The following is a 14,140-nucleotide window of genomic DNA, read 5'->3' as shown; positions in this document are numbered from 1 at the left end:
TGAGAGTCCCTTGGACTGCAAGGAGATCCAACTAGTCACTCCTAAAGGAAATCAGTCCTGAATATTCATTGGAAGGACTCATGATGAAACTGAAATACTTAGAAACTCCATGATACATGATGGAACTCCAGTACTTTGGCCATCTGATGTGAAGAACTGACTCTTTAGAAAAGACCCTGATGCTGGGAAAGATTGAAGGCAGGAGGAAAAGGCAGCAACAGAGGACGAGATGGTTGGGTGGCATCACCAACTCAATGGACATAAGTTTGAGTAAGCTCCGGGAGATGGTAACGGGCAGGGACACCAGGCGTGCTGCAGTCCGTGGGATCGCAAAGAGTTGGACACGACTGAGCGACTGAACTGAACTGAGTGGCTCAGTGGTAAAGAAATCGCAGGAAACTCGGGTTCAATCCGCAAATCGGGAAGATCCCCTGGAGAGGGAAATGGCAACCCACTCCAGTATTCTTGCCTGGAGAATTCCACAGATAGAGAAGCCTGGTGGGCTATACAGTCCTGGGGTCTCAAAGAGTCGGACACGACTGAGCAGCTAAACAGCAGAGAATGACAGTGATGGGGTGTGTTGATGGATTAGGCTCTGAAGGCCAGGGAGAGGGAGGGTCTGGCCTCTGAGACTCCTGGATTAAGCCCTGAGACAAAGCTCCACTTCAGATATTTCAGATTTGAAGTTCTGTGAGGTGTCCAAGGGCTGTCAGGCCAGCATTTAGATATATACGTCTGGAGCGCAGGGAAGGGGAAGGCTGGGAGAGAAGCTTTGGAGTCTTGAGCACTGGAGGTGTCTAAAGCTGAGGAGTGGATGAGCTCCACAAAGGAGAGGGTTTCACCAAGGGAAGAGTGCCCCCACATCAGCGTCTGACAAACTCCAAGACCAGGAGGAAAGGTGTGCGGAGAGGGGAGGGTGGCGGCCTGGGTCTCAGGGAGGGAGCTAGCTACCCTGTGGAGGAAGGAGGGGACTGGAACTGTGGTTGGCTCTGGTCGCCTGTGGGGCCATCGGGAGAAGGGGGTCGGGCCATGTGTGTGCTGAATAGAAAAGAAGTGAGTTGAAGAGGAGGCAGCAGGGCCTGAGGAGGGCGAGGCAAGTGGGCCAGCCCAGGCAGCCGGGGAGGGTGAGGCAAGTGGGCCAGTCCAGGGAGCCAGGGAGGGCGAGTGAGGGGCTCCCATGCCCTCCGTCCGCACCTTGCTCTCCCGGCCGTGGGCCTCCCCCAGGATCCTCTGAGCGGGATCCCTAGAGTTCAGATTGGGGAGGGCTGGACTGGGCCCCCCTAAGTGACGTCCAGTGGCTCTTTGAGCTCTCTCTCGCTCTCTCCTTGGAGGGCTCGAGTCCCACCCTGTAGTGTCACCTGCCCTTCTTCCCCTCTTCCCACCTGATCGCTCTTTGAGTCCAGGCGCCTAAGGGAGAGCACCGTGAGCCTGGCTCTCCTTGCAAGGCCCTCTACCTTTCCCAGAGCTGAGCTGGACTTGGGCTGCACTGATGGCTTCGCTCTGGATGCTTCTTTTGTGGGTTTGGCCTCCAGAGAAGTTTGAGGTCTATTTCAGAATATTTTGGTGACCCAGATCTTGATCTCTATGCAACACTTAGCCGTGAGGCAGGAACGGTGGGGTGGGGGGCAGTTAGAATGTGTTCGGCTCATTGAGGGGACAGTGTAGAGCTGGGGACAGCCCAAGAGCTAACAGTCTCCAGATGGATTCTGAGTGTCTGTTGAATGAATGGCACTCAGATATTTGAGTCTTTGGGCTCCCAAGTTGTTTTGATAAATGCTTTCTCTGCATTTGGCTAGCCACTGTTTTTACATCTTTTCTCTTCCAAGGATAGCTTGTTTCCTCATTTTATACATGAAGAAACTGAGGCACAGGAAAATAAAGGATTTTCGCAAAGTCCCACAGTTGCTGAGTAACACAATCAGAATCACTACTCAGCCCTGCAGACTTCCAAATCACTCCACCTCCTACTGACAGATGAACCCTATGGACAAGGAGATGATGGTGTGAGTTTAAGGCACCCAGGTCCCTCCCTGCCCCCTCAGAAGCGGTCGTATGCTCTGCCGGGGCTGTCGGGCATGCCTCCTGCCTCCTGATCCCTGATTCTTCTGGTCCCCGCCCCCGCTTCTCCTTCCCCTGCTCACCAAGAAGCACACACACCAGTTGCTTTAGGTTCTAGGAAGATAGAAGAGGCTTCCCAGGTAGCTCAGTGGTAGAGAATCTGCCTGCCGATGATGGCTGCTCAACTCCTCGATAGAAAGGCAGCTTAGCGGCAGCACATCCCCTGGGAGACTCTTAAGGAGGCGAGGGTTCACTCCTCATAGTGGGGAGACTGAGGTCCAGAGCTGGCCAGGTGGGCTCTGCCTGGAGAGGTGATGCCTTTTGCTGCCTCCTGACATGTCCTGTGGCCTGGAGCCTTTGCACCCTCTCACTCCCAACAGATCCCAGTTAGCCTGGGGGTGGGGTGGGGTGGGGCGGGGCAGAGGTAGGGCCTGTTTTCAGGTCGCAAAGAATTCCAACTACAGCCCAGCCTTTTGTGACCTGGGTGCTTCTAGAGGAGGGTGGGCAGCTGGAACGTGTTAAAGGGTGGTCTTGCCTGGGAGTCACTGAGGATCCTGGGTGGACCCCGTCTTTACAGAAATCAGCTGAGGCCCAGAGAAAGATGTGACTCTTGCCCAGAGTCACTACTCAGAAAGTGACCACTTTGTGTCTCCCAGCATATCCTGGGGCAGTGTCCTTCAGCCTAGCTAAACAGGCTGGCCTTTATCAAGTGCTCCTGAAAGTCAGCTTTGTTCTGTAGCTTATTGAGTCCTCACAGCAAGCCCTGGGGGCTGAGCGCTGTTGATGTTATTGCAGAGGGGGAAGCAGGCCCAGAGAGGTGACCTGACTTGTCCAAGAACACAAGATTGGAAGTGGCACAGTCCAGATTTGAACAGTCTGACTTCAGAGCCCATGTTCCTAACCACTAGGGTACACAGCTTCAGACTTACTTGACTGCCAGGCTCCATAGAAACAGACCAAGGGTGGTACATCCTTGAATGACCTGGCCCCTGCAGAGTTAGGCCTGAGGACTGTGCCTGGCCTTAGCCTTTGTGATAGGATGGCCATACAGCACCTCTGGGCTGCCCACCCACTCCTGGTGTTCAGAAGTGGCCCACTCTTCTTGGAGGGCTTGCTAGACCAGGTACAGAGGCCCAGGCAGTCAAGTCTCTCCTGTCCTCTGCTCTGTGTGTGTGTGTGCGTGCTCAGTCATGTCCGACTCCTTGCGTCCCCATGGGCTGTATAGCCCAGCAGGCTCCTCTGTCCATGGGATTTCCCAGGCAAGAATCTGGGAGTGGGTTGCCATTTTTCTTCTCCATTCTTCTCCTCTGCCTGCTCCTATTTTAGCAGCTCACAGGCTATGCCCACTCTTGGAGCCTAGGGGGCCCCAGAGGGCCCCCACCCTTGCAGTCCCACCTCTTCTCTTCCTGTGGACCGTGGTCAGCTTGCCTGAGCCCTGAGCCTGGAAGGATGGGGTACCCCTCCTCTGACTTTGGAGCCAGTTTGGGAGGGAGGGAGGGCCTGGCTGTCAGGGCCTGTGTGCAGGGCTCCAGACCTCCCTCTTCTCTTCCTCCCTCTCCCTGCCGTTCCCGTGCTCATGGTCACTAGTCTTTTCATCTGTGAGAAGGGGGAAAGAACACAACCAAGCTCATAGGGTTTTGAGGCTTAGACTGGAAGCCCAGTGTTGGGGCACCTGTGATGAAAGATGCTAGTGGAGGCGGAACAGATGGGGCCTCCAGAGGGCAGGTGGGAGAAGACGCCTGGCCCTGGCTGACCTCATGTGGCTGGGCCCTGGCCGCGGACTGTGCCATCCCGAGTGAGTCGGGAACCCTCGGGCACCATGACTTCCTCCTCTGAAAGATGTGTCCAGGTGCTACCTGCCTGGCATAGTTGTGAGGAGTCATGAGATGCTGCCGTGAAGGAGTGTTGTGCTGGCCTGTTGTGAGGGTTGAAAAATTTGTCTTTCCCACTCTTATTCTTGAGATGTCGCCATCCCACAGAAAAAGAAGGGCAAGAAGGCAAAGTGGTTGTCTGAGAAGGCTTTACAAGTAGCTGAAGAAGGAAGAGAAGAAACAAGAGAGAAAGGGAAAGATACACCCAACTGAATGCAGAGTTCTAGAGAATAGCAAGGAGAGATAAGAAAGCCTTCTTCAATGAACAGTGCAGAAAAGTAGAGGAAAACAATAGAACGGGAAAGACTAGAGATCTCATCAAGAAAATTGGAGATATCAAAGAAACACTTCACATAAGGATAGGTGCACTAAAGGACAGACATGGTAAGGACCTAACAGAGGCAGAAGAGATTAAGAGGATGTGGCAAGAATACACAGAAGAACTATATAAAAAAGTTGACCCGGAAAACCATGATGGTGTCTTCTCACCTAGAGCCTCAAGTGGTCCTTCGGAAGCATCACTGCAAACAAAGCTAGAGAAGGTGATGGAATGCCAGCTGAAATATTTCAGATCCTTAAAGATGCTGCTGCTAAAGTGGTGTACTCAATACGTCAGCAAATTTGGAAGACTCAGCAGTGACCACAGGACTGGAAAAGGTCACTTTTCATTCCAGTCCCAAAGAAGGAGCAGTGCAAAATAATGTTCAAACTATTGGACAGCTGTGCTCATTTTGTGTGCTAGTAAGGCTATACTCAAAATCCTTCAAGCTAGTCTTCAGCAATACATGAACAGCGAACTCTTAGATGTACAAAATGGGTTCAGAAAAGGCAGAAGAATCAGAGATCAAATTGCCAACATTAATTGGATCATAGAGAATGTGAGGGAGTTCTAGAAAAACATCTACTTCTGCTTCATTAACTATGCTAAAGCCTTTGAATGTGTGGATCACAACAAACTGGAAAATTCTTAAAGAGAAGGGAATACCAGACCACCTCATCTGTCTCCTGAGAAGCCTGTCTGTGGGTCAAGAAGCAACAGTTAGAACTGGACATGGAACAACAGACTGGTTCCAAATTGGGAAAGGAGTATGTCAAGGCTGTATATTGTCATCTTGTTTATTTAACTTACATGAAGAGTACATCATGCAGAACGCTGGACTGGATGAGTCACAAGCTGGAATCAAGATTGCCGGGAGAAATATCAACAACCTTAGATGTGCAGATGGTAGATACCACCCTAATGGCAGGATTAATGAAGGGGCACTAAAGAGCCTCTTGACAAGGGTGAAAGAGAAGGGTGAAACAGCTTGTTTAAAACTCAACATTTAAAAAACTAAGATCATGGCATGTGGTTCCATCACTTCATGGCAAATAGAAGGGGAAAAGTAGAAGCACTGACAGGTTTTATTTTCTCGGCCTCCAAAAATCAGTGTGGATGGTGATTGCAGCCATGAGGTTAAAAGATGCTTGCTCCTTGGAAGGAAAGCTATGACAAACCTAGACAGCGTATTAAAAAGCAGAGACGTCACTTTGCTGACAAAGGGCCATGTAGTCAAAGCTATGGTTTTTCCCGTAATTGTGTACAGATGTGAAAATAGGACCATAAAGAAGGCTGAACACCAAAGAATCGATGCTTTTGAACTGTCGTGGTGGAGAAGATTCTTGAGAGTCCCTTGGACAGCAGGGAGCTCAAACCAGTCAATCCTAAAGGAAATCAACCCTCAATATTCATTGGAAGGACCGATGCCGAAGCTCCAATACTTCGGCCACCTGATGCAAAGAGCCGGCTCACTGGAAAAGACTCTGATGCTGGGAAAGGTTGAAGGCAAAAGAAGAGGGCGGCAAAGGATGAGGTGGATAGATAGCATCACTGGCTCAATGAACGTGCATTTAAGCAAACTCTGGCAGATAGTGAAAGACAGGAAAGCCTGGCCTGCTGCATTCCATGGGGTCACAAAGAGTTGGATACAACCTAGCAAGTGAACAACAACAGGTGAATTTGGATTTTTACTATTGGGCATTTTGTCTAAAATCTTCCCGAGACTTCTAATCTGACCCTGACTTTTGAGGGATTTGGGGATTTTTGCCGTGTTGTGTCCTGTACAGAAAAAGGGAGCTGTGCCTTTAAGTCCTCAGCAACCCCAAGTGGGACACTGGCCCTTTAAAAGCACATTACAGAGAGTTGGAACTTAGCCTTTGTTTAACTAGCCATGTTCAGTCCCAGCGGACAGGGCTGGAGCGGTATGTCTAGGACCAGAGTGGGGTTGGACTGGCTGGGCCCAGTGGGGGACAGCAGGCAGCGGGGGTGGCTGGCCCAGCCCCTCGGTTTCCCAAGCCCGGTGGCCGCACTGAGGGATGGTGAGTGACCTGATGGCCCGAGCGGAGGTCGGGATGAGGGAGGCCGAGGAAGAGGGCGGGGGGTAGCCGCCAGCCTTGGCCCCTGAGCAGCCTCTCGGGCCCAGGGAGCAACTAAGGCCTGTGGGAGCGGCCCATCAGAGAGGGTGTCTGGCCTTGGGAGGGCTTCGGCTGTTCCCCAGCAATGGTGTCTCTGCCCCGCTGCAGGCATCTCCCGCCGGCCCAGAATGTGGAAGCAATTAGGATGGCCCGCCAAAAAAGCGAGGAACGGAGGAGTGTTGTTGCTGTTTTTAGTTTTTAAAAGAGAGGAAATCCAGTGTCAGTGGCCCCTTTCCGTGAGCAGGCCCAGGGGCTGCTGTGGCTGCTCCGAGAACCGGGAAATGAGGAGCCCGGCCTTTGCTCAGAATTGCCGAGTCCAGGGCTGCGCTGGGTGGGGCTATGCTGGGGTTCAGGGGCCGTGTCAGCTCTCCCCCAGCCCCGGCCCCCAGCTGGAGTCTTTCTCTCTCTCTCTCCATCTCCCTGCCTCTGTCTGGTCCCTGATCCGGAGGCTGGCCGTGGGTTGAGCTTGGGGTGTGTTTTGCTCCAACTTAAATGCTTCCAACAGTTGTCAGGAGCCTGTGATGCAGAAGTGTGTGCCCAGGAAGTTACCTCCTCTCGGGGGAAATAGGGGTTTTGGCTTGTCTCGTACTGCCCTGTGGAGGAGAGTGAGCCAGCGCTCTGAAGGTGAAGCCAGCCCTATGCCTGGCTTCTTGCAGGTATCTGTGGTCCTAAACCCTGCCCACCTTCACTGCCACGGCTGGGGGGCTGCCGACCCCTACCAGCTAGGTGGCCTTCTCACTGTTTTCCAGACAGGTGACTCAGGAGGTGACACACCAGCTCTCTCTGGTGACTCACAACTTTTCTAAGTTACCTGAAAGCTGGTGTGTTTGATCGCACAGTTTCTGTAAGTTTGGTGAAAGTCTCAAAGGCATTGACAGGCAGTGGAAAGAGTTTGGAGTTGGAGCCCGGATGCCAGGCCTCCAGCCCTTGCCCCAGTGCCTGTGAACTGTGACCTTGGGCAAGCTCCTGGACTTCACTGAGCCTCTGCTTCCGGGGGAGCGGAGTGTAGAGGGGAAGCCCTGGGGGGAGGAGTCAGTTCAGCTGGGATGGGCGGGCAGCACGGAGGTGGTGGTCTTTGAGCCAGGCATCGACGGGTAAGGCTCACCAGCCTCCTGCGTGTGTTCTAGGTGGAGGTGCAAAACCCAGGATGCCTGAGTTGGGACGTGCCTCGGAGGCTGTATATACAGTGTACGGCCTTACTAGTCGGAATCCCGTGGGCCAGTGGCAAATGACAGGCAGGGCTAGCTTATCCTAGAGTCAGCAGTGTGGGGTGGGAGAAGAGGGTGGGCTCTTGGAGCCTGGCACCCTCTCTGGCCTTGGGAAGCCCCTCAAGGCTTCACAGTGTGTTTTCTTAACTGAGGTTGGGTCGCTGGACCCCCTAAGTGGCAGTGATATGGAGTCCTTTAAACAAGGCGCCAGGGCCCTTCGAGGTGTGCAGGGTGTCATGGGTGAGGTGGGGTGCTGGAGAGCCACGGACGGCTTAGAATCGCTGAGGTCACAAGGAGCAGGAGGAACTTGGCAGCTGCGCCCTGGGCTTGACATGAGTCTGTGCCTTTGCCTGCGACCTGGGAGCTGCTGGCTTGTTGGCAGCCACCCACCCAGCTGTCTCACGCGAGTTTCAGCCTGGGAATCGGAGCTCTGAGGCCCCGCTGGGACTCCCAGATGCCAGGCTTTGGGAGGATGGGGAACCGGGCTCCCTAGGCCCCCCGGGCTCAGCGCTGGCATACTGGAGAGGCGCCCAGTGACTGTATACTGGGGCGCCAGGTTAGCTCAAACCAGGGTGGGGTTGTTAGCGTAACAACCTGCAGCAGGCTCCTGGAGGTGAGGGCAGCCCACTTGTCAGGTGAGAAAGCTGAGAGGCCCACCTGAGGGCTATGCTCCCTCGGCCTGGTGCCCCTTCTCCTTCGTGTCTTTGCCCCTTGTCTCCCTGAAGCCACAGAGCCCCCTGTCCTAAGCGGTGGCAGGACAGGAAATGGACACTGCTGCCAGAACCTACAGAGAAGGCAATGGCACCCCACTCCAGTACTCTTGCCTGGAAAATCCCATGGGCAGAGGAGCCTGGTAGGCTGCAGTCCATGGGGTCTCAAAGAGTCGGACATGACTGAGCGACTTCACTTTCACTTTTCACTTTCATGCATTGGAGAAGGAAATGGCAACCCACTCGTGTTCTTGCCTGGAGAATCCCAGGGATGGCGGAGCCTGGTGGGCTGCTGTCTCTGGGGTCGCACAGAGTCGGACATAACTGAAGCAACTTAGCAGCAGCAGCAGCCAGAACCTACAATGCCCGTCACTCCTTAAATAGGGACTGGGAGGTACCTACTTAAAGCTGAAGTGCTGCAGGGCAGGAAGGGGCTGAAAGCCCCAGGAAAGCAGGGCTCCTGCATGTCAGGTTACACCCGTAACCCCAAAGGCAGTGTTGCCCCCACTTTACAGATGAGAAAACTGAGGCATGCGGGTTAATGAATTTGACTGAAGGCAGAGGAGTGTACATGTGTGTGTTCTTAAGGAAGGTTACCACATTAGACCAGTCACAGCCACACGATGCCAGGAGCTGGGCTGTGTTGACGAGTGATCCGTCTTTGGTTGAGGCAGGAAGTTTAGTGCCCAGGCATGGGGGAAGGACAGTCCCCAGGTCACCTTGTCACTGTAATGTGAACGCACCAGAAGGCCACCTGGCATGACAGTTGTGTCTCGGGTGGTGGAAGGGAGAGGGGAGATGATGACGTTCTTCACAGGGGTCCACTGAGCCTAGGAGGGCTTCCTGAAAGTGGACAGCTGGGAGGAATTAGATGAGCCAGAGAGGAAGTTGTTTCCTTGGGGAGTGGAAGTCCTTGGTTCTTCAGTTCACGCTTCTTTTTCATTTCGTCATCCTTTCCCACTTGGGTCATGAGTCCCCAGGGCCCGAGGCAGCTGTTGGAGGTATTTATGGTCCCGGTGGGGGTGGGGGAGCCAGTCGTAAGCTAGTTGCACCCTACATGATCCGCGGTGCGATCCTTGGGGCCAAGGGGATTCAGGAGCGTGTTCACGCGTGCAAGGAGGAGCAGGGTGCAGCCTAGGCTCACAGGGAGGGACAGCACTGTCCCTTCATCAGGGTCCTCCAAGTGGAGGGGCTCACAGTCCAGCCCCGGACGGGCAGCAGCCTGGTACTCTGGCCCTGGCGAGGGTGGGGTGCGCCAGATGGGGCTGGTGCCGTGCTCCCACATTGGGGTGCTTTCCACGGAGACCTTGGGGCTTGGGGGGTCACTCTGCTTAGTTTTGCTGAGAGGCTGGACAGTTTCTCCTGGGGACCAGGAGTGGGGTGAGGTAGGGAGCTATCCCTACTCAGAAGCAGAAGGAGCACCCAGCCCTCACCTCACTTTCCATTTGCCCAAATCGCATCCTGTTCAATGAGTGTTCCTCAGATGCTCTTCTCTTAAAATTCAGGGCACTTCGCTGTTCTTCTGAGGTTTATGAATGTTTAAAAACTGCTTTGCGGTCCCCAAAGTAATTTGACAAGTCTGACAGCTATTGATTAAAAACCCAAAATTATTCAGGCTGCAGGATAACTTGGGGGAATAGATGGAAAGTGTTTTGTTTCTTCTCTCTCTGTGTGCCCCTTGCCCTTCCTGCCCAACCCACCCTCCCCCCGCAAAATGACATGGGGATGTGGGGAGGTAAATGTGTTCCTGAATGTTCTCTGAAAAGTCCATTAGGCTGCAGAATTAGAAAGGGGGTGTGGGGGATGGTCAAGATGCTGAGGGGCGCCCCTCCTGCTCGGGGGGCTGCCATCAACACCACTCACAGTGGTGGCCTCACCCCAAGCTGTCGTGGGTCAGGTCACCAACAGGGAAGGAGGTATCGCTGACTGCCTTGCAGGTGACAGAGGAGGAATGGATGTGGTTAGCATGTGGTCCCTACGTTAATGGGGAGTTGACATGTTGGGGATTTGGTTATAGTCTCTGAAGTGAAGAAGCAGCAGCCTGGAGAGAGTTCAGAACTTGTTCAGGGCCCTGCTGATCCAAGCAGATCAAAGGTGGAGAGGAAGAGGAAGGAGCCCAGGACCCGCCGGCCAGGTTCCCCTCCCCTCCCAGTGAGAGGGCCGGGCCCCTGCCGGGGTGCAAGGTTGACTGGATCCCCGACCTCCAGGCCTGTCCTGGCCTGGTGTGGGGTGGGTACCATACTGTCCCAGCAGAGGCCGATCGGGCCATTGGGCTCCTGTCTTTCACTTCCTGACGCTGCGCCCCCAGCCAAGCCCCTCCTCTCCCAGCCTCAGTTTCCTCTGGTGTCCTGAAGCCTGCTGCGTCCAGTCCTGTGGATTGACAGGCTGTGTCCCGGGAGGGCCGCTCCATGAGCCAGGGCTCATCAGGTCTAGTTGAGTTCTTTACCCCCTTCCTGCTTGGGTGATCCCTCCTTTCATGCAGGGCGGTTGGGAGAAGACCATCTGATGGTGTGTGTACCTTGGAAAGAATACCTGTGGCAGAGCCGGGCATGTGGTAGGCACTTTGTGTCTGTTGAGTGCAGGCTGCCGTGGCATCACTCATTCAGTGTACACGGGGCACCATGGGAGCGAGGCTTTGGGCTGCATGGAGCCATGGGCCTGTGATGAGCCATCCTGTCCTACTGTCTCGGTCACGGGCACGCACCCTCCTCCTCCAGCTCAGCCCTGCGGTGTCAGGGAGGTGCAGGCTTCCAGGGTGGGGCGAGGCCAAAGACCGGGCACCTCCCAGCCCAGGGAGCTCCCAGCTCAGTGTGCGCACGGGGATAGGGTCACACCAGCTCCAGTGACAGCTGGCATCTGCCCCTTGGCTTTGGATGGCGAGAACCCTGGCTGAGAGGGGCCATGCCTCCAGGCACTGTCATCCCAGGAAACCTTCCCAGGCCAGGCAGCCAACCTCCCTGCCTTTTAAGGACAGGCTCTGTCTCCCCAGGGCCCTGGGGACCACCAGACAGCTGCATTCTTCTCCCCGCCCCTGGGACCCCAGCGGTTCCCAGGCCAACAGGGCAGGCCGGGCCTGGGGAAGATATGACTCTGCTGGATATCCTGGGTGTGTGTGTAGGGGGAGAGGGGGGGTGCTGCCCTGTTTGTGTCCTGCTGCTTGATTCCCAGGAGGTCAGCGCCCTCACCCTGACTGTGCCCAGGACCCGCTCTTTCCCCTGTGGATACAGCTCCCTGGACCTGCCTGCCTGTGACAGGCGAGAGCACGGTTGGCATGTTCTGACCTGACTCGAGTCCACAGGTCCTGCCAGCCCTGCAGTGGGCGCCTCCTCCGTGGAGACCAACCTTGTCCAGGGTGTCTGCCCTTTCCAGGCCTGGCTGTGGGCCGTGATCCAAGACCACACAGGCAGGAAAGTGAGAGGTTGGGGGAGTCTGTGCTCAGAGTCCCAGGCAGAGGGGCTCACCTGGCCCCTCCGTGGGGTCTCCTGCCCCCTCCAGACACCCTCTTTCATCCTTTCACTTTAGGAAGTTAAGAGTTTTTATTGGGGGGGGGTTGTTTGTTTTTGAAAGCATCCCAGAACATTTGGGTAGGTGCAGTTTGTTTACGGGTGGGGGAAGCATGCCTGGCGAAGGTAGGAGGTTTGAGTGGTCAGGGGAAAGGAACAGAGAATTGCCCGCAAAGCCCCCACCTCGCCACCCCAGATGTCAGAAGCGTCAGCTACCCTAGAAACGTCAGTCTTGATACAACACGGGTAACCCTTAATCGGCCTGTTCACAGCTGTGCCCTCGCTCCTTACAGGGCTGCCTGGCATGAGGCAGTGAATAGAGCAGGGGCCAGCCTGCGTAACCGCTGTGGCCACTGGCATTGACCCTGGCTCCCCGGCCTTACCTCAGTTGGCCTCACAGCAGCCCTGGGAGGAAGGTATGTCAGCCCTCCCTACTTAGAGTCGGAGACACTGAGGCCTGGACAACATGTTAAAAGTCCTCAGGGTTGTGTGTTTCACAGGGAATGGAGACTACGTGTGCTCCTGTACCCGGCACCCTTGACACTAGGCTCTCCTGCCTGTTCCCAGCTGCAGGTGTGTGGCTGTGTGTTTACCCCTGGGGCTTACTCTGCTGCCGGTTTGTTATGCCAACAGTCCCCAGCAGCGCGGGCAGCCCCTCCTCGGCATATGTAAAGCTTCCAGCTCCTCGAATGCCTCCAGAGACAGCGTGCCCTCTCCTCTAAATCCAAACTGGGCTGGCCCACCCATCCCAAGGACAGTGTGTCTAGCTGGAATCTGCCCATCCTGTTCTTGGCCCCGCCTGCTGGAGGCATGCACCGCAGCTCCCTCTGCCCCTTTGAGATTTGGAAGGCGATTCTGAGCCTCTGGCTTTCCAGGCCATCCAGTCCCACGCTCCGCTAACCCCACCCGCAGCTGGAAACGTCTTCCCCGTGTGGTCTCATAGGGCTTTTTAATTATCACACATTTTATTTTCAAGTCTCCTCCCTCCTTGAAATAATAGGGAATTTGCTAAACTTCTGTGTCACTAACCTTTTCAGAGAAGAAAGGATGGAGTTGAAAAACAGCTCGTGGGTTGGCTGGAAGGCTATCAGATAAGGCCGAGGCCCTGGAGCCAGGACAATGTCCCCTTGTTCCCGCTGCCCGCCCTCACAATGGACTGCTGTTGGGGCCTGGCCATATCTCCAGCCCCAGCTCCACCCGCGCCTATGGCGAGCCCAAGTTTCCCTGGGCCCTGGGCACAGGCTGTCCGACCCCGGCCAGCCCCCTGGTTTCTTCCTCCCTGACCTGGAGTGAGGGGTCACGGCGAGCAGGTCAGCTGACTGTGGCCCCAGAAGGCCGCCAGCGGGGAGATGGAGGCTCGGGCGGATGCCGTTAGGCTCGGAGTCTGCCGGGTGGGACTCGGGTCCCCCTCGGCCACTTGCCACCTGTGCCATCCTGGGCGAGCTGCCTGGCCTTTCTGAGGCGCAGTCCCTCGGTCCTGACGGTTCTCATGAGAATCGGGTAAGGAGTCGGGTGGGAAAGTGTACGGAGTGGTGTTCAGCCACCCGGCCTGGGTGTGAGCGCTCATCTGTCTAGGGAGACCGGGGACGGTATGATGATGGCCACGTTCAGACTGGGCTTTGAAGGCCGAGAAAGAAGGCCGTTGTTGGGGGAGAGAGACTGGAGGGAAGGTGGGACGCAGAGGAGAGTCTGGGTCACTTGCTGGGGGTGTTGCGGGGGCAGAGTTGCAGGGCGGGTCCAAGCCCAGGTTGAAGCACTGCGGGCCTGCAGGGGCGGGCAGAGGGGCCCATCCGGTGGGAGGGTGCCACCCCTCCTTAGCTGCCCCCAGGCCTGAACCCGGACACCTCCCAGAGGCAGGGCAGGGCAGGGCAGCCTTCCTCCCCTGTGGCCTCGCCTCTCCTGCCTATGGCCTGAGAATCGTGGCATCCCTCGATTCTTCCTTTATGGGAATTGTGAGGATTCCATGCATGGAGAATACAGGTAAAGATGTACTGAGCAGCTGGCCCAGGTGGGGAAAGGGGGACATGGGGATCTCTAGGGGCTGGGGACTGTTGAGGGTCCAGAGATCAGCTGGGTCTGGGACAGTCTTGGGGTGCGGCTGCCCGAGACCAACGCTTGGGTCGTTTTGTCCCTTCTCCTGCTCACCAGCATCTGAGGGCTGAGGGAGGATTCTCCTCTATCCCAGCCGTCCTCCTTCCCTCCCCACAACTCACCTGACCTCAAGGCCTTGGTCCTGGAACTCCGGGGCCCTGAATCTTAGCCCTGTTCCAGATGCCGCCCTCCCAACAAGGAGCCTCCTGCCTGGCAAGGAGACTGCTCTGCCAGGGGTCTTCCAG

At 55.7% G+C, this 14,140-nt stretch overlaps 1 protein-coding gene across 19 annotated transcripts in view; it reads left to right on the top strand.

Annotated features, from left to right (window-relative positions):
- DAB2IP (DAB2 interacting protein) overlaps positions 1-14,140 on the top strand; it is a 212,583-nt gene that overhangs the window by 165,895 nt on the left and 32,548 nt on the right. For 2 of the 19 annotated variants that reach the window (XM_086325444.1, XM_086325436.1), the window contains exon 1: positions 6,099-6,287. The exons of 15 other annotated variants lie outside the window; for them this stretch is intronic. Coding sequence is in view for 2 of the 4 variants with exons in the window: in XM_086325443.1 (XP_086181569.1) it covers positions 13,294-13,304 (11 nt within the window). In the remaining 2 variants the exon portion in view is untranslated. Of the gene's footprint in view, positions 1-6,098; positions 6,288-12,954; positions 13,305-14,140 lie in introns of those variants that run through there. 2 more of the 19 variants (XM_086325443.1, XM_086325434.1) reach the window with 1 other exon arrangement.

The sequence above is a fragment of the Bos grunniens genome, chromosome 11, assembly GCF_055505025.1.
Source record: "Bos grunniens cultivar Pamir isolate PY7600 chromosome 11, Bosgru_T2T1.0, whole genome shotgun sequence".
In the NCBI taxonomy this organism is placed as follows: domain Eukaryota; kingdom Metazoa; phylum Chordata; class Mammalia; order Artiodactyla; family Bovidae; genus Bos; species Bos grunniens.
Note: the sequence above shows the minus strand (reverse complement) of the source record. Positions and strands in the feature narration are given on the sequence as shown.